Source organism: Gobius niger, assembly GCF_951799975.1.
Source record: "Gobius niger genome assembly, chromosome: 6".
In the NCBI taxonomy this organism is placed as follows: domain Eukaryota; kingdom Metazoa; phylum Chordata; class Actinopteri; order Gobiiformes; family Gobiidae; genus Gobius; species Gobius niger.
The window spans coordinates 17259190-17279760 of NC_136857.1; the positions used below are offsets into that span (position 1 = coordinate 17259190).

At 41.6% G+C, this 20571-nt stretch overlaps 1 protein-coding gene across 11 annotated transcripts in view; it reads left to right on the forward strand.

The window, feature by feature from the left end:
* Window positions 1-20571, forward strand: part of LOC306963952 (membrane-associated guanylate kinase, WW and PDZ domain-containing protein 1-like) — a 96466-nt gene that overhangs the window by 15383 nt on the left and 60512 nt on the right. For 10 of the 11 annotated variants that reach the window (XM_079557745.1, XM_079557742.1, XM_079557748.1 and 7 more), the window contains exon 2: window positions 12311-12427. In XM_079557745.1, coding sequence (XP_079413871.1) covers window positions 12311-12427 — 117 coding nt within the window. Of the gene's footprint in view, window positions 1-12310; window positions 12428-17994; window positions 18236-20571 lie in introns of those variants that run through there. The other variant, XM_079557744.1, reaches the window with a different exon arrangement.

A 20571-nucleotide genomic window follows, 5' to 3' on the forward strand; every position in this document is an offset into this window, starting at 1 on the left:
GTCACTCAAAAAGTTGTTACTTCGGGTCCGAAGTGCTGTCATGCACTAGCTTAATAAATAACCTGCAGTTACATGTAAGACCTGAGGTGGCAGTAGTGAGTATAAAATTACCAACTCCTATCTAGCCCCTTTAAGGTAAACAAGTTGCCAATTACCATTTGAAGGTCACACATTTTATGAGCGGTAACTTGCCTTGAGGAAGACCAAAGAAGTGATTTATGGGTGTATAGGCAAAGAGGCAGGAACTAAGTTGATGGCAGAGAAGAGGATGCAGATTATTCCCTGAAGTGAGAAACCAAAATAAAAAAGGTATATTTATATGTCTTCCCCCCTTTAACTCAAATAGACACCAATCATATACAGTACATGTTAGCGCCAAGGACCGTTGGCAACTTGTTTCTGTCAGTTGGAGTGAGAGGTGACCTTGGCTGGCAGCTGTGGGTCTATAGTTGGCAGCATCTGTGTGGTGTGAGGACCGGACACTCAGGAGATGAGCTCAAACTGGCCGATGCATGTGAGCAAAAGCACCCAGCATGTGAATCTTTGTGAAGATTTACTGTAATCTGATTGGCCTTTTTTTTTTTAGACTACCTTAGTTCTTTTTCTTTTCTTTCATCAGTGATCAGTATTGTTCTTTTATCTCCCATGAGCAGGAAATGCATTAAAAGTGGAGGTTTGCTAAGTTTAACACATCCTTCCTCCAAGACCTTGAGCATACCACTGGGTTAAATGTCAGGGTAAGCGCGTCTGAAGTGGCAGCTTTGCAAAAACATACACAATGAAATGTACCTTTCTAAAGACAAGTTGAAGTTGAACTGGAAATCGTTACAAATGCAAAGATAACCACATTAAAAAAAAGTTTTCTTGGCTCTGGACTATTTTGGAAAGCAAAAGAATCTTGCCTGAAGCTAAGCCAGTTGCATTAGTTGCATTGAAGCCGCTATAAAGAAGCTAAAGTATCACATCAAATGCAATGTAAGTGATCCTCATTACAATCCCACTCTGCTCCGAAACAATGAAACCACACAGTGTGAAGAGGAATCGGATCCCTCAATATTAATGCTCCACATTTATTATACAGTATCATGTAATTATATCTTGTTTAAAGAGCTGTCGACTGTATGGCTTATTTTTAAACTGTCCATTTACTCATTCATCCAAATGCCAACACCAATACTCTTCTGCACTTTGATGTAGATTACAAACAATGCTGTATTTCTCATTAAATTAGATTATGAGCTTTACATTTAGTCATGAGATGGAGTTGGCTGAGGGTATTTAGCTCCATATTTGTTAGATAAGATCAAGCTATAAGTAGAAGATTATTGTTAGTCCACGGAAGAGTGTGGGCCACGGATACAAAAGTGGTTCATTTTATTTATGCACTGTCCATACCAGATAAATAAGATTAATATTATTATTTATTCAAATTGTCATTAATCATTGTTAGATTTTTGTTGTTGTTAGCATTTTCCCCCAAACTAGAAAACCTGATTGTTTTTACGTTGCAGGATAAGCTTAAAAAAGGAACAACATATCCAAATGGATTCAAGTTTTTTTAAAGTCTTCCATTGTTTGAGACGATGCTAAGACGTACAGTGTGCACTTGATGTTTCCTCGTCTCATTGATTTGCCAGCTGATGCATCCTACCATCTCCACACTCATGACGACCCATTTATTCATGTTTGAGTTTGAACCATCTGTCGTTGTCTCTCTTGTGAGACTCTCACCACCCAATCGATTGTACCAGGATCCAAACACTCTGCGCACACTTACTTTTGGAACTTGATAAAAACCACATTGGCTTGACACTGAGCGCCCACTGCTTCAGTGTTTGATTTATTGACTTGAACAGAGCAGCTTGCATGTTTTTCCACATCTGATGTGTTTTCAGTCTGAATGTGAAGTTCTTTTTCAATTTATAACAGGTTGAACCTTCACATTCCTGACTGTCTGTCCTTGATGTGGATAAATAAGTCCTCATCAGGTTGGTTTCCTGGAAAGATTGTTGAGGTATTTCTTTGCTGGTATCTCTTGGCTTCAAACTGCATGACCAATTGATTATTTATGTCTTTATTTGAATCTGCCCAAAAAACAGACAAAATACAAAACCTAATTTATCCAATATCGAAATTGTTGTCTTCCTATTGCTGTTATACTGAAAACGTAGAATGAAAATGAAGTTGGTACCAAAAGATAAAGTTCAGACATAAAATGGCATAATGTGCTCAAGCTAATACGACTCGTTCACAATTATTATGCAAATTGTGTTTCAGTGTAATAAAGGTAAAAAAACAAAACTCATGGATGGTATTGGCTCTTTGAATCACTGACATCAATCTCAGATGCCTATAATGATTAGTTGTCAGGTGAGCCCGTTAAGGGAAAAAGGACGTTCCGCATTATTAAGCAGACCACCATTTTCAAGCAACATAGGAAAGCAAAAGGGTCCTTCTACTGATGAAAAGTGTGAAATAGTTGAATGCCTTGGACTAGGTATGAAAACCTTCGATATCTCATAATAGATGAAGCATAATCATCGTACTGAGATTTGTGGCTGATTCAGAGCAGACATATCCATCAGATTAATAGAACAGCTGCTACAAAGGAGCAAATAGTTATTTGAAGCTGCTGGTGCCTCTGGAGTCTCCCGAAGATCAAGGTGTAGGACCCATAGAGGCTTACAGTTGTCCATAAACCTTCTATGCATAATAATTGTGAATGAGGTGTACATGAATAACTTTGAAAGCAGTATGCCTAAAGCTATGGAGATTTCTATGTCCATTTCTTTTCTTTACGTCAAATAAAAGAGAGTAACAAAATCACTACCAACCAACAAAGAGAAACAGTAACAAAGCTCTGAAGCGAACTGTAGATTTACACATCCTGTATTTAATCAGATGGACAAACCTAAACTGGTCTTTCATTGGATTATATTGAGGAGGATTGTGTCTAGCTGTCGTCTTTATGTGTTGTCATAACAAACCTGACATGCAACTCACTAGCACATTCTTCTTCCATTTTCCACTTAAAAAGGCTTCTGTGGACACACTGCACATGAAATATTATACACTTTATGTAAAGCAGTAGTGCATCATTTTCTCTACAGACAAGTTCTTGTCTTTGAGCTCTGAAAACAAAGTGAGGAAAATTCACATGACGAGATTAATTTGACGAATCTCCCTGTGGGGCCTCCTCTCTGTCAGCCATCTCTCTCATCACATGTGATGGATAGTCCCACAGTTCGAGCGGCTATTTCTGTCAAAGTGGGTGTTCCATATCTATGTTTTTTTTTTAGATGTTACACATAGGTCATCGCATACCCATTTAATTTCTTAAACGGATATGTTTGCCAAAACAAGCAAGCCTCATCAGCGTAAACACTATCATTTTAATGGACTAATTGATGGTTATAAAACTCTGCAGTCCTGTTTTCATCCACTTTTTCTTGCATCTTTGTTTTTTTTTTTAGTTTCATCATATTATCCGCCAATGATGACATACTGCGCCTTTTGGTGTGGCGTATTTTGCTGGTGGTGGTAGCAGCAGCAAAAACAGTAGGACAAAACGTGTGTCCTGTTCTTATTGCCCGTGGTGAGAAGATTCAGTGGAAAAATAGGACTTTAATGATAGGAGGAGCTTTTGTGAGTGAAATGGTGAGGCAATGACATTTAGAAGAGGCAGCCAGTCAGAACTGATGGTGTATGCGCAGCAAGAGGGAGACGATTCAGATCCGTCTCTTTGCTTTTACATGTTGGGAGTTTGAAAATGTAATAGCCAACCTCAGCCAGTCACACACATTCATACATTTGTAAGGGGTTAAAGTGTCTTGCTCATGGACACACCCACATTATGGGCAACCAGCAGCCTCCTCCACTTTTGATTTGTGCTTTCTCGATTTTTGATTTGTTCCTTTTCTTCATAGCTGTTTATTTCAAATAATAATCTCCCACTTTTCGCATAGTAATTCAGCGCTTAATGCAGTTCTGTTCTCACGCACTGTTCCTATAGGTCACCGTTCTTGATGCTGATTGAATGATAGGCAGATAGCTTTTTTTAGCTGATAAAGCAAAGTGTGCATGAATTACGTGATGTAGGCTTTATATTACTATATACTGTTACTTTTTTACTGCATTTTTTTTGTTACCCACTGCTCGTTTTGTAAACTTGGGTCTGTATTGAATTGGGTGCACAATCAAAAAGTCTTTTCTTGTACTGCCTTTACTGGATGTTCACAAGTCGGTCACAAGTGCTCCTTCCTTAACATTATTCTTGTGTCTTCCTATCCCTCAGTCAGTAACAGAGCATGCACGGCAGTAGGCTGCTGGAGTTATATTTAGCAGCAAACAGATGCGGCGCACTGGAGCGTAACACACTGCCTCTGCTCCAATCATTGTGAGTCTTTGTCTCTGACTCTTCTTCAGACCAGTCTCCCATCATGCTTTGCTGCCTTACTGACTCAGCGACAACACGGCACAGGACTGACCCACTAGTGCTTCTGGGCATATCCAGGGGTTAGCCACTTTGTGATGTTAACAGAATAATGTTTCACATATCAGCAATAGAAATGCATGTACTGTACTGTGAGCCAAAACCCTAACCCTAACCCCAAACCTAACTTTTTTTTTTATTGCTTATGTGGAAGTATGATTCACTTCTCCGTCTGACAAAGCTGTACATGTGTCTGAATCAGGCAGGATGTGAGGGGGATATTGGGAGAGCTTCAGTCTTTCACGGTTAGAAAACGAGAAGAATTTATTGTTTTTTTGAAGAAGCAATTGTTGTAGTGATACCAGTGGCAAACGTTTGAACACTTCCTAATATGTAATTATTGTTGAAAGTTGAGTATAAATTTACTACTCTTCTAAATTTCTTTTACCCTCAGTGTTGAGCTTTTTTGTTTTTGCATATACCTCACTTCTGCTTTTGAGACTCAATATGTACGACTTCAGGGTCAAACATGAGGCCTCATTGGGTGTGTCTTTGGGGTAAATATAGAACTTGAATGGAGTGGTCCAATCCATAGCCATACAGCGGACCTCAACTTGTTATTTCCTCTCCACCCTTACAGCGCTGATTACAGACTTCCAAACTTACATTGGTCACACCAGCCTCCTTTAGTTGGTGAATAAAAAACGTTCTTTTCAATGTTGTATGCTGTATGTGATAGGAAAGAGGCTGATAAAAACCCTAAGATGAATGATGTTTTATATTATTACGTCATGTGTCATTGTTCCAGCTACCAGATAATGGCTTGGTAATGGGCGCAGTGACCACTCCACAAGAGCTAACCAAAGACTTTTCTTTAGAAATTGGATTAGTTTTGTCCATTTTATCCCATCTCATGTTGATGACCTGGACAAGGCTTTTATGTGTAACTGGAGAAGTTGATGTTGACTAGTGGGATGTCCTGACTCAGAGCCACCGGACGCCCCTCAAACAATGGCATTTACTGTTTAGGAATCAGCATTTCCTTGCCCCTGCTTTGAGACTATTATATTGAAATGAGCAGGCAGGAAAAACTGTATTCTTTGTCCCAAAGGAAACCAGGACGAATTGTGTTTTATCAGCCCAAGATAGAGTGGAGCTAGACTGAGGAAGTGACTTTACTACAAGGATCACATCAAAATAGTTGCCTCTGTTGGTCACAAACCAAAGGGATAATATTCTGGAAAAAATAGATTCAAAGTGTAGTTCTAGTGCACTGAGAAAATTATATGTGATATGACAATCTTTTTATAAGGTGCATTGGATTTTTCCCTGTTTGAATTCTTCTGTGCAAAGACGTATGTCTCTGTATTCAGCCTGAGCTTTGAGCCTTCCTACCCTTCCTAAGGCCCAAAGTCACTTAAAGGTTCATTATAGATTTTTTTAAATGTTTTTTTTTAATTCATTCGTATTTGACCTTTTAGTGACCCAGCGGCTGTATAAGTGCTTAGCATAGCACCTTTACTTTTTCATCACAGTGACCTCTATGATGCTCCAGGATCAATTGTTTTTACAGTTTCTGGTAGGTTTTCTTTGCTGACGGACCGTGACCAAAAGCAAAGGTGCCGTGCTAACCACTCATGGTATGCTACATTTGACCCATCTTTCAAAGCTGCTGGAGCAACCCGTAAGGAGCAGTGAGCAACGGCAGTGCAGTGCCCGGAGAACATACCATGACTGGCAGAAATATTGGCCCAGGACTTTTGGGTAAAAAATCACATTAAAGTCCATAGTCCATTAGCAATACAATAAGCCCTAAACAGTATACGCTACAAAACCGAGGACAATAGCTGCATGTTGTTTCTGCCAAATTCAAGGTAACACCTCATAGCACTCACGTCTTTAATCTTGTCATTTACAACTTGCTGGAACATTTTTAAAAATACAAAATGATTTTAAAACGAACCAGGACCTTCAGCACGCACTGGGGCGGTTTGCAGCCGAGTGTGTAGCGGCCGGGATGAGGATCAGCACCTCCAAATCTGAGGCCATGGTTCTCCACCGGAAAAAGGTGGCTTCCCCTCTACAGGTCGGTGGGGAGTCCTTACCTCAAGTGGAGGAGTTCAAGTATCTCGGGGTCTTGTTCACGAGTGAGGGACGGATGGAGCGTGAGATCGACAGACGGATCGGTGCGGCGTCAGCAGTGATGCGGTCGCTGTATCGGTCTGTCGTGGTGAAGAGGGAGCTGAGTCGGGGGGCAAAGCTCTCGATTTACCGATCGATCTACGTTCCCACCCTCACCTATGGTCATGAGATTTGGGTCATGACCGAAAGGACAAGATCGCGAATACAAGCGGCCGAAATGAGTTTCCTTCGCAGGGTGGCTGGGCGCACCCTCCGAGATCGGGTGAGGAGCTCAGTTACCCGGGAGGAGCTCGGAGTAGAGTCGCTGCTCCTCCACGTCGAAAGGAGCCAGCTGAGGTGGCTCGGGCATCTGTTCCGGATGCCTCCTGGTCGCCTCCCGCGGGAGGTGTTCCAGGCATGTCCTAGTGGGACAAGGCCTCGTGGAAGGCCCAGGACACGGTGGTGGGACTATGTCTCCGAGCTGGCCTGGTGTCGCCTCGGGGTCCCCCCAGAACAGCTGGAGGAGGTGTGTGTGGATCGGGAAGTTTGGGCATCTCTGCTGAGACTGCTGCCCCCGCGACCCGGCCCCGGATAAAGCGGAAGAAAATGGAATGGATTTTAAAATGTTCCGTTAATGAGGTTCCTCCAGCGACAACGACACAAATAATCTTCACAGAACCAACCAACTGATCCCACTGCAGACTTAGGGAATGAAATGGTAAAACTCACCATGGAGTTAGAGAGGTGTGGAGTGAAAATAGAAGTCCCAAAAGGAAAAAACATTGTAAATCCTTTGAATGGACCCATCCCCAAATGTGGTGCTAGGCAGATGGCTGATGATTTTTTCGCAAAACGGAGGAGAAAGTGCGCAATGTGGATGGACTTTCACACACTTTCACAGTATGAACTTTATATAGGCTTTATTTAGAGTGTCTCTTGTCTCGCTCTAATCTTCTTTGTTATCACTATGGGCAGCGTTTCATTAGACAGACCTGTCCTATACTGAAGCCTGTCTGCTCTCTCTTTCCAAAGTCAGGGCCCTCTGTCTGTCATTTAACACCCTCTCTGCAGGGTCCAGGGCTCCGTGAGCTAACTCAGCCGCTCTGCTCCCTACAGCACAAACTATCAGGGGTCTCGAGGTGACATTTACCATTTTCTGTTTAACTTTTATGCATGTTTAATATTGCTTGCTGTGTTGATCTATACCTGTCCTGCTGGGGAGTTACAGGTCATTAATCAAAATTAAGTTGTTGTTGTTGTTGTTGTTGTTGTTTTCACTGTAGTTAAGGGAGAGGGTTGGGTCACATGAGACACTTCTTTGCTTTACTGCCAAGGCTTTCAACATTTTGCCAAGATACTAAGCTAGTATGCACACTCCCCAGAACAATGAGTAGATACCCGTAACTGGGGAGGGTTGCGTCAGTCCAAGGGGAGGGTTGTTCACTATTCTGAAGGGATTTACAGTATCAATGACATGATGATATTTTATAGAATTGTCATTGTTAATTTGGTCAAAGTTAGAATATTGAAACATGAACAACCACTAAGATCTACAGGACACATTTAGCCGACCTGTAGGAGACCTAACATGAGAATAACAGTCTCTGGGGTCATGAGTTCTGATAAGGTCTTCCTTGTCTGAGTTCACAAAGAAAACTGAAGATCCACAGTAACAGACATCCACCACTTCTTCAATCACTTCACGTCAAAACATGTTTACCAGGTGTCAAGGATTAATGTTGCTAAGATAATTCCTGAGTTCACATGTTGAAAATAAGCTTACTATTTTGACAATTGCCATCCATAGAAAAGTGGTGTTTACCCGGTTAAACACTTTTAAAGGTGTCTCTATCAGCATACAATTGTGAGTGTGTTAATTGGTAGATTTTTGGCCTGCAGTTTGTTAAGAAATATAAGACCCAACGGCATCTCATTTTAATCCCTGCATGGAATTAATAGGCTTTGAAGTCTTTCCTCTTCTGCTTTGAGCTGTCACAGAGCTGTCATGTGCCACCAGGGGGCAGTGCTCGTGCTGTTTTCGGCTCCTTTCGCGCTGGTTGGTCCCTGGTTGCTGTGGCAACGGGCCTGTGTGAAGCAGAGCTGAATAGAGGAAGCTCAGAGACATAGAGGGCAGTGTTGAGCCAGAGAGCAGCTGCTGAATCTCAAGCAGGCTAGAACAGAGGGCTTCAGTGACAAGGCAAACAGCTTATAAACACTCCCCATTGAACTTCCCCTTTAAATAATTATGGATTAAAAAAAACACGTATATGCTATAGAAATTTCTGTTCACTATTGCTGTGTTAAACTTGCAGCATGTCCTCTTTCTGCTGTGGATTGATAGGTTTTAGCCGGGGCTTATGTGACAGCTGTTGTGAACTGCTATAGGCTGCAGCTGCTTGGCATCAGTCTGCTGATGTTGAAGGCAGCTACTACCATATGCTTGTGTTGCCTTTCAAACATACATGATTGGTGTTTCTTGGTTGTTTAGTATGGTGCAAGGCAGATACTTGAAAAAAAAACCATTCATTTCAATGCAAGCTTTGGCAAGGCTATTTATTAGATTTACATAAAACATTAGATAGTTTTTGTGATTTGAATCTCCTGCTTAGCCGTTTGAGAGCCTGCACCCCTCTCTTCATCCTAAAAGAAGGCAGAGGTGCATAACTCAATTTAAGGTTACATAATGTTCACTGGGGGCATCGTGGATGTGTTTAATCCAGTTGTATTTGGGTTAAACCTCAGCTCTGTAGATCTAGCAGTGACAGGCCTCACTCAACTCCAACAGACTTCTATCAACTGTCAGCATTTTGACAGGAGCCTCTTTCAGTGCAACATTACATAACAAATGTTTTGTCTATGTTATGTCATGCACACTAACTGTATAGTTTCTGTTGGACTACTCACGCATCATTTCTATAGTACCTTTCTTGTGATTTGACATTTAAAAAGCACAATTCAACTTGGACTCAAACAGAGACAAAAGCAGCGATTATAAAGATGACATACAGTATATATATTTTTGATTATAAGGCAGTAGACATCGATATATAGGTTAGGCTATGGATGTGTTCTACCAGAGCCTGGGCATTGGTGGTGGTATGGGAGACAGGTGAAGGATGCAGAGTAGGGTGAAGCCAGAGGTGGTCAAGGGGTGGAGGTGGGTCTCAGCACAGCTGGGAAGCAGACAAGCCATGAACGCTGGAGACTTTTTTCAAATCAAAATAAGCAACACAATACTCCGATCACAAAGAAATTAAGTATATCAGAATAATGTTTGAGATTTGCAATGTTACTGTCTATGCTTTGGCAAGTTTTTAGATACCATTTTTAGTCTGATTGAACATAATATGTCAAAATGGCATCAAAACTTTTTCAACGATAAATTCTCAACATCCAGCTCAATGTTTTGTAACAGGCCTTCGTTGCAGCCTGTCTATTGTCTCTTTTGATGAAGTTCTCTTTTCCTAGTATCTACATGGCTGTGATTGTAATCTCTCCTGCTCACGGCTTTAATCCTCATAAATATTGAATCTTTAATGACTTCCTCCTTGATGGAGCATGACACCTGGGCGGGCCGCCATGCACTGCCTGAGCGTCCCCACCGGAGGGGGTGGTTCTGACTGTGGTCCTCAGCTCAGAACCACCAAATGAAAAGATTGGGCCAATATTTGCATTTTAGAATATCGACTAATGGCATTAAGCTAAAGAGAATTTGGTTTTGGCCTCCAATTTGACTGAACAAAATACAAGGTTGTGCCTGAATTCAGTAAATTTACTGGACAAACAAAGCATGTAGACATGTATTATTACTTTTTGTTTTATTTGTTGTATGTTTGTATTTTGTATTTTGGTTGACGAGCATTGTTTATACAGAAAGTCGTTTTTTTTTTTTTAGAAAGTTGCATTGACCAAGAAAAAAAATAACAAATCGGTCAACCATAACATACATTATAAGCAAATTTTAATTTAAATTCTTCAATATTCATCCTTGTTTTTCTTCTCATTTGGACTTTGTTTAGTCCTCGGTTTGAAATATGGTCTGAAAGCCAACTCTGCCTTAGTTTATCCCTTGTCCAGTCCTTGATTTGCCTGGTTTTCAGATGGTTTCTTCATGTATAGGCTACATTTTAGATTGAATCTGTTTAGTGTAGCCTTGGTTTAGTCTCTTCCTGGCGTTGTGTATCTCAGGGCTATAGTGCATATGAGGAGGGAGTCCCGTGCATATCGGATGTCTGTGAGACTGAGAGAGTGAGAGTGGTGTATGTTTTTCATTTTTACAGTCTCACTGCTGTGAGTCGAGCCACGATCGTAATGATGGTCGTCAGTACGGCTGTTGCTAGGTAACAATTACCTGACAGTGCTGCTGTTCCAACAGAGGGGCTATACATGTGCAGAGGAAAAATACAGCTACATCTAATGCAAGCTGAGTATCTGCCCACTGAAATCTTTGACGGGATCATATTTAACCATTATTTCGCATAACCTCAGTGAGATTATTAGGCACATTTTGGTTTTTTTTCTGATTGCAATAGTGTTTTGATTAGTGCTGCTAGGTCAATCTCATCGTTGTATTTATAGCGTAGTGAGTCCATCCGGGGAAGAAGCCCATGTGACACAGGATGATGTCAGTGCAGACCACACCTCAGGCCGCTCTCAACAACACTCTCCTCCCCTCTCAGATTCTAGACTCTCAGGACTCAGAAACTGGGCATCAATACAATGTACTGGAACAGCAATGCAACCAATATATGTCTCTGAAAATCTCTGAAAAAACTTTAATCTTTTGCAGATACCATATTTCATGCACCTTGAAAACACACAAACACACATAATGCAAATGAAATAACAACATACCTATTAATCACCTAGGCAACTCTTTACTAATGCAAGCATATTCTTGTCTTTTGGTTTGGACCACTATTGGACACTACTGGTGAAGATTGTATAGTATAGCTAAACAATTCAGGAACCCCCCTGAGTGTTCTTGGGAGCTGGTGCAACAAGTTAATTTCTTCCATGTGAGATCAATAAAGTCTTAACCCTCATTTAGCCATTACACCTATCTAATCACATCTTATCTCAAACAGTTATGGCTATTTGTTTCAAAATTAAGAGCACAGTGCAATTGGTCTTGCAGCCTTAGTTTGCAGTTACTGTAATGCTGATATAAGACTGTATTTCCATTGAAGCATGTTCATTTATGTTTTGTTTTTTTCCTTTTATAATATTTGATTCTCATTCATTATAATGGAGTGCCTACCTGCTCTGTCAGCAGCCGCAGTGACCATGACGTGGTGTCCTGAAGCCAAGAGAAAGCCCTGTGCAGTGATCATAGGCCCACAGGAGGCAGGGCACTCCCCTCTGAAGAGACTGCCAGCGCTCCAGACAGGAAGATATATTTGGAGATCATTAAATGGTCCTAAACGCGACCCTGGCGTGAGAGCGAGCCCTGACCATCTGGCCCCATTGTGAGCGCCCAAGCTTTGTTCAAATGTAGCCAGCAGCATCAGCAGTTCTCATTGGATACATGCTTTACTAAGGCTAAGATTTCTGTCCAATCAGAGACACTTTTCAATAATTACATCCATTCATGACTCATTCACAAATTGGGTGTAGAATCCGTTGGGTATAGTTTTTAAATTCAATATATGTCTCCTTATTATGAATTTACTGTTGAAAAATGTCTTATTGATGAGTGCGGAAAAAAGGTTGCGAAGTTTTTACCCATTCCCACATCTTTTTTCCCCCTCTTTCCAGGTAACAAGCTGAATAAAGACTTGAAGCGCTACCTGAGCCTGAGGTTTCAGAAGTCTTCCCCGGATCATGAGCTTCAGAAAATCATCCGAGCCAATCTGTATCGCCATGCTGTGCCTTGTGAGTAGTAATATGAGCAATGATTGTGAAAAACTATTGCATTCTGTATTTGTGTTTTAAAGGTTTGGGTAGTTCTACTCTTGGCCCAGCCTTTTAGAGTCCTGTCTGCAGTCTTATTGAATAGAAGTTCAATCTTTGCTCAGCGTTTGATCAGGATTAGGCCCAGTTTAGTCGAGAGTTACTTACATTTTCCGTTCAGACCAGGAACAAAGTTGAGAGGACTGGGTGAAAACTAGGGCTGGGTACCGTTAAACACTGCCAGTATGGTATAGAAAAAAAGGTTTAGGTACTACTGGTCTCGAAAAAATAAATGCCAACGAAATGAAATGGAAGGAAAAGGAATAAATGAACTTTATTAATCTCTTTTAGGGTTCTATATGACAAATAATTTAGTATAGGTATCGAAAATGTCGTTCAGGTATCGGTATCAAAATCCTAGTATTCGGTGTATCAGGCCAGAGTATACCCCCGATTTGGACTATACCCGGGGTTAAAGGGGCCTCGGCCATTTTACACCCCGGGTATGTTCTGGCCTAGGCTATTTTATACCCCGGGGTATATTATAGCCCAGGCTATTTCATACCCCTCCAGGCCAGATTATTACCCCCAATGCTAACAGTTATGTTAAGTGATATAGCAAGAATTATGCAGTAGTTTAGGGTGATAGAGTGGGTTGTCCTTTAACCAGAGGTTGGCAGTTCAAATCCATGCTCCTGCAGGCACAGGCTGTTGTTATGTCTTTGGGCAAGACACTCTCACTGGGCCTTATCACAAATGTCACCTGATTGTTTTAAATAGCACGGATCTGTTTTTGCTAAGCACTTCTTAGATTTTAAAAAAGCTTGTGTTTTAGAGTTTTAAAATTGTAATTTTCTTACACTTAAGTCAGTTAGCTCCGTTCTTCGAGGGAAGATCACTGGCTAGCGTTGTCAATAAAAGAAAAAACAACAACGCACGAAACAAATGTTAAGCGTCATCAAACGGAGGATTTGCACTTTCAGTGGCTTATAGTTATTATGGTAATTCAAGGCATACAAAGTTGACATGTGATGCAATATTATAGCTAGGCCTATATTATGTTTTTACCAATGTTCACATTTCAAAAGTCAAATCAATGTCAAACTTTTTTTTTTTATCACAAAATCTCTGAAAACGTCATGCATTTTTCTTTCTTCTCCTTAATGGTTATTTAGTGAGAACATACCAATAACAGTAACCACTTTGAGAACATAACAATAACATCTGAACATCTGTTCAGATTGTGAAAAGTTAGACGGGTATATTCTGGCCCAGGGGGGTATAGTCTAGCCTAGGCTATTTTATACCCCCGGGCATAGTTTGGCCTAGGCCAAACTATGCCCGGGTTTAATCTGGGCGGGGGTTAATTTGGCCTGTTATAGGTGTATTGGAAAAAATGTAACAGTACCCAGCCCTAGTGACAACCACTGGCTTAAATCGTGCCATGTATCTTGTTTTATCCAGAGGAAAGTATAGTTTGCCAAATGTTATTGAAGTTTAACGATCTCAAAACACTTTTGTTGAGAAAATCTGTCACTAGCTGAATCTCCACCCAGGTCATACTGGGCACTACTTTTCCCTGTACTACTTGTGTCATGATTAGGTTGCAACAATGTCACACATGGATTACAAGCTAAAGTCTTAGCTAAAGTCTAAGTATTTCACAAAGCCTGGAATCATCGGTCAATCCGCAATCCTACTTTTTTTTTTTTTTTGAATGAAGCAGGGCTTGGTTATTTGTGCGCCAGCTCATTTGCAATTGTTTCGGTCGTTTTGCATGACAGGATCTCCCAATAAAATGTGTGTCTTAGTCAAGAAAAATAAACAAAAAATATGATATGTCTGAATCAAAATATATCTAAAGAAATAAAAGCTTATATATTGCCTTTATGTTTCCACTGAACTGACATGTTTCCCCTTAGATTAATAAAATTGTAAACTATATTCCAACTCATATTTGATTCATTTTTATAAACTGTGAGCCATTGCAATCAAGATATCTAAAATGTAGAATAATTAAACTTTTTATATTCATAAAACATTTCACATTCTCTCAAACATATTACTTTTTACCTAATTCTACCTCATTGCTGTAGGGACTGTAATTGCTGCATTTCCCCTGCGCTAGTATTTGCCCTCTTGCTCTCAATCTGTATCCTGGCTATGGTTCTTCTGCCCAGTGCCATGTGACCGCTAAATCCTGCGCTCTGAGCTCCCCCTGGGCTGACCGCGCTGGGATTATGATGTTCTGATATATTGAAAATAGACTTCTGCCTGATTATGTGATGAGTGTGTTGAGCCTTCACAAAGAGGGCGCGACACAAAGCTGTAACACGCCGAAAATACAGGCCAAAACCACAAGTGGGTACTGTAACATTTACTGTATTCGTCTGCGTGTATATCCATAAATTCCTCTGGAAAGGTGAATTGACTTCAAAATATACCTAGGTCACTCAGCCCCACTAACACTGGTGGCATGGTGGAATAAATTAGAATATGTCAAATTATGATTATATTTATTTCAAGACTTTTTTTCAATGCGCTATAACCAATTACATTTTATTCTTCTTCATCATTTTAAGCTTTTTCGTTTTTTTGTTGCCATTGCAAATCAATAATCCCCAATATTATAGTGTGTATTAATACCCCGTGCCCAACCTGAATAATTATGCATTTGCAGCTGTATTTAAAGCAGAACTAAGTAACTCATGCCCCTAGAGGCCATAAGCGCCACTGCAGGTGTTGTAGCAAGTTGCATTTTTTTTACTCATTAAGAGAGTAAATACTACGCTGACAGAAAAGACAAAGGGAGAGAGGGATATTGTACATCCAATTACACAATGGAGATAATTTTTTCACTCAAACTTGGCTGTAAGTACTGTTTAAGTGGCGCTAGCCCGCAGTTAGCTTTGCCCGTTAGCATGATAGCTTCTTCTTCATTATCCCATTAGTGTGTATTGGGGCCTCCGACCCGGTTTTCTGGCCAGAGACACCAGGGGGAGATGAAAACTGAAGCTTTGCAATACATCACAGAGCAAGAATCATAAATCTTTCTTCTTTGTAGAGCAAAAATAACCTGGCTAACACCAGGCTGCTGTGTGCGCTCGAATTATTTCGAACTGCACAACAGCCTGGGGACCATGGCCAAATCTCCGGTGGATTTGGGAACCAATCACAGAGCGAGGAGGGACGGCAAGACGATGACGCGCTATTCGATATATGGAAGCTTGTAGTTTATTTACGGATAATTTAAAAAAAAGTTTATTTACGGATCCAACATGACAGCAGCAGACACAATGGTATTTTTTGATCAAGCTTTAGACCTTGTTCTAAATAATTTAGCTCAAAAGTTTACAGCGGGTACGTCATACGTCATCTCATACGATGATATGATTGGCTGGGGCTACGTGCAGACGCATGAGACTTTTTTTTTTTTTTTTCGTATCGCCCAATAAACGACTATGGACGATCGTAAACCACACCTCTCCTACGAGAAAATGAATTGGTGGTCCCCAGACTAAATATCACTTGTGATTTTAGTCTGGTGTTAGCCAGGCTAGAGCAAAAAATAAAATATGGAGCTTGTTTTTGCTTCATTCTCTGTTGACAAAACAATAGATGCTTGATGTCTGAGGGCAATGCTATTGTTCGGTTACATAGCTCATTTCAGCTGAATGAATTGACTTTGTACTTGTGAACATCGTAAGAGCTGAGTGTGAATGAGCTGCAGGGAACCTAAACAATTAGTGCGGGGTGTTAGGAAAACAATCGCGAAGTGAAGGTGAACCATTCTCTGTACATTGTGTAAGTCCACTGTTAAAAGTATACAATTAACAATTGGGGGAAAAAATATGATTCAATTTTTTTTTTTTTCTAGAATTATGATTTGGTTTACACAAAGAACTGCAAAGAATCATTAGCATTAGCAGGTTAGCACCATATTTAGTCGGAGATCCAGTGCAAGATTCAGTTATTACCTTTTAGACCGGGATGCTGGATGTTTTGAACTTAAAAAAAAAAAAAAATCCTATAAAGGTGAAGTCGCAAAACAAACTTCTCTTTTGCATTCCTAATAATTCTCGTCTTACTGAACGCTATGTAAAACAAGATGTTATGGTATATTTGCCAACCCTTTTTCCTGTGTGTGCTATACCTTTAACAGCATGGATCTGCCTACAACACAATCTGCCCCCGTCCAACAGTGAAATTTTACACCTCCCTTTCATCCTACCCCTTCTTTCATACATACTATCAGTGCCACCACCTCCTGTTTATTTTCTACCCCCCCCCCCCCCCCCTTCTCTGTCTCTCTCACACACACGCACACACACACACACACACACACACACACACACATGCAAATACAGTCTTGGCATGACACTGCAGAAGAACAAAGCAGCAGGCAAATAATAAAAGGCCACACTTCTGGGCCGTTCCTGTGGCTTTCCCCTTTGTGCAGGCTGTACCCCCTTCTCTGTGACACATGTGTTGGCTTCAGACAGGTGCCACGGCCGACCGCTGCTGTTGTTTTTTTTTTTCCTCACTCATTCGGGTTTTTGGAAGAACCCACTTGTGTCACATGAACTCACCCCTTGCCCCTTGACATTTGTTGTTCTCTTCTCCCTAGAGGAGGAGCAATGTTTTTTAGTCCATCCTCTCTCTAGAGTTATTTTAGCACTAGTTTAGTCCTGATTTACTTCTGTTTCGGTCCTGGTTTAAGTCTTCTTGGCTCAGACTTGGTCCAAAGCAAGCCTATAGTATTGGTTTAGCACCATTTACTCCTTAAATTCTAGTTTGTTCAGAATATTTTATCTTTATAAAAACAAAAAAAGAGCAGATTCCTGACCATTTAACCCACTTCCCATGACTGCTTCCAACCGTCCGTCCCCCCCCCCCCCCCCCCACTCCCCATTCATTCTTCTCCTCCTCCTCTGCTACCGATTACTATTGTTATCATGTACGGTGATTGTCACAACTGATCGAGGGCTCACTCTCTTGTGAGATTCATTTTGCTGAGTCTCCACAGCAGCTGTTCCAGACAGAGGGGGATTGTGAACAACTGGGGGTGAATAATAACAGAAGCAAAATTAAAGAATTTAATGTAATAGTCTGAACTTATGGAAAAAATGTAAAGTGTTTTTGTGTTTATTGTTCTAGTGTGGGAAGTATCCGCTGGGGTTTGCCTTACCATATTTGTAAAAATGTATTTGTTTATTCAGTATTAGAAACATAACATTGAGATAGACTGGTATGGGCAAAGGCAAACAAAGTAGCCATATTATAAGTATATTATAGTATATTATAACTTCAATAAAGTGGATACAGTACAAGATCAAAATTAAACAAAATTAAATTTGGTCACAACATGCCGTATTGTGCACCATTACAGAGATCGAACAGTGCCTTTTTTAGCCATTTGCTTCATCTCTCCAGCTGCTGTTCAGGTTGAGGGTTAAATTGCTTTCGCGTTATCCCAGCATCGAAGCCTCCCTCCTTCCCCCATGCCCCCCCCCCCCCCCCCCCACTACTGTGTCGTTCTCCTCTTGAAAACCTCTAGCCTCTGTGTGTCAGCGTCCTCCTGCCATTCGCCTTGTCTCTCCCTGTCACATTCGAGCTGCTACCTCCCTCTCTCTCCTTCTCGCGCGCGCTTTCTCTATCTCTACCTCCTTTGCTTCTCGTCATCTTGTGGACATCATTGTTTGGAGGGGGAGACTGCATTCCCCCCCCCTATTTCATATATGAAGGATTTACTATGTGATTCAGAGGCTAACGCTTGACGCCACAATCAAGGCAAGTGTAATTTGTTTTTGTTTTTTTCTCCCACCTCTCACTGAAATGGTGGTCTATGTGATGCTGTCTATATAGGCTAAGGGAATCAGGAGCGGTGGGGGTAGGGGTGGGTAGTATTATGAGAAGGGGGTGGCAGAGGCACACTTGGAGCAGGCACGTTCAACCTAGAGGGACAGATGGCCAGTATAGCTTCGCTGCTCTCTCTTCTCTGCTTTTTTTTCTTCCTCAGAATTCAGCTGCAAGGCTTTGTGCCTGGGCCCCGTTGTGCAAAAACAGTGCTCCCCTTTTTGAAGAAGCTCGAGAGATGGCTGTGCGCCTTGGCTACGCTTGGGGAAGGGAGGGTGGACAGGGGGTACAGGCGAGAGGGCTAGCGGGGTGGTGCGTGTTGCAAGCTTTGGCAGAGACAGGACAGCCGTGCTAGGAGGAGAGAGGAGTTGTAGTGGTTCTGTTTAAGAGAGGGGTGGGGGGGGGGGTCATCTCCTGCGATCGCATGGAGGTCAGGTCCAGATGCCGTTCAGACAAAAGGGCTTCTCTTGGTGGGGAGGGGGGGTACAGAGCAAGGGGGAAGCGTGGCACTCCAAACCATTGTGTGTGTCGCTGCATTGCAGGGTGCTGCTGGGGAGCCTCATGCTAATGACGGCCATTCATTCTGGTAACGGATGAGTGGGCCCCAGCCTCCTTGTGTCTCTTCCCAATGGTTTTTCTCCCACAACGCACTGTTTATATGTTTGCGTTCGAGAGTACACGCATAAGAAGGCTCGTGGTCCTGACTGTTGCCGTGAACGGTGCCAGGGCAGAGAAGGGGACGTCAGGCTTAATGGCAGTGCTAGGCAAATATGTGTTTTTGCATAGTAATTGTGTAGAATGGCAGGTGCAGGCGAAGGGTTGGTCTGTTTGTGTGCAGCTTCTAAATCGTTCCCCGCCAGATTTAGTGCTGTATCTTCATAAATGAAATCAAAATATAACACCGTACCGTGCCAAGCACAGGTCATAACCACGGCACATCCAGTTTATTGCTCATGTGACCAGCTGCAGGGGGAAAATGGAGGTCTCAAACAGTTTGTTTATCTCCGACTGGCCTATCGGAAATCCAGTGGAAGATGGTCAATTGGTTTAAAGCTGCACCTAAATTGATCAGAGCAAATAGTGGCATTTTCCCCTCACGTCAACCCGTCAGCTCATATAACACCCACGTCAAATGATTCTTTAAGTCCAAAAAAGCTCCATAGACCCCAAATAAAGCGGTGGTTTTCCAAGCATGCTAGCTATGTTGTTGGTAGCGGTCTCCCCTCTGTGGAATGAACTGTGTTAATTCATGGAGAATACAAGGATTCTCTGTTGTGATCGTGAATGCTCGTGTGTGAGTGTCTTGTGATTATTTGGATAGAAGTCAGTTCCAGACTCACTGTTTACTGGCGTCAGTGCCTCGGAGCTAGTTTTGTCAAAGAACTCCACTTGTGTGATCAAACTGTTGCGGATGAATGAGTATTTGCAATCTGAACAGCAAGCATAATCTACTTGGAAGAACTTAATGGCATGTCCTGTTATGCTACACTCAAACCCTATTCCCTGTATTCATTGCTGGTTGTCTTTAAATAAACTATACTGTGATAATGTGTGTGATAATGTGTTGCAAACTGGAGAAGACTACCAAGAAATCTTTGTATCGTACTTTTGGTGATGTAGAAACACTGTATTTTCCCCTAGATAGTAGACACTAGTTTACATTACACTACATTACAAAGCGTATACAGCAATTAATTTGTATTCTCAGTATGATAATGTAGAGCAGTACCCTAGGGCTGCATGATTTTGTAAGAATACACTGTGTAATTGCAACATTTCTGACTAGTAATGTAAGTAGATAAGCAATTTATAATTAGAATAAAGATTCAGTCTACAGAACACTTTTTCAACATGTTCAGGAGCAATAACATTTGAGCGAAGACTCATTTGGATTTGATTATGATTCAACTGGCAGCCCTGGTTCACTCTGCCTTTAACAAAGAAGACCGAGTGGAAGGGTTTGTTGTGATATCTGACAGTGCGTGAACCCAAACAGAGCTGCTGACCTCGGGGCAGCTCAGGGTTTTCCGGTCAGCTGCTCGGGCAGTGATCCACGTTCCACACAGGTACAGGCCTGCCCTGCCAGCACGCAGGTAAATCCCTCTCTAATGAAGTCTGGCCCATCAAAATGTAGTAACATACAGTAGCTTAGCCAGCAACCAAGTCTTTTTCTGTCTCGGTGAAAGTGTATTTTAATCTTGTAAATCACCTGGACTTAGACAGGCTTTATTGATCCACAAGTGAAAGGGCCCGGTCCTGAGAGCGCAGTT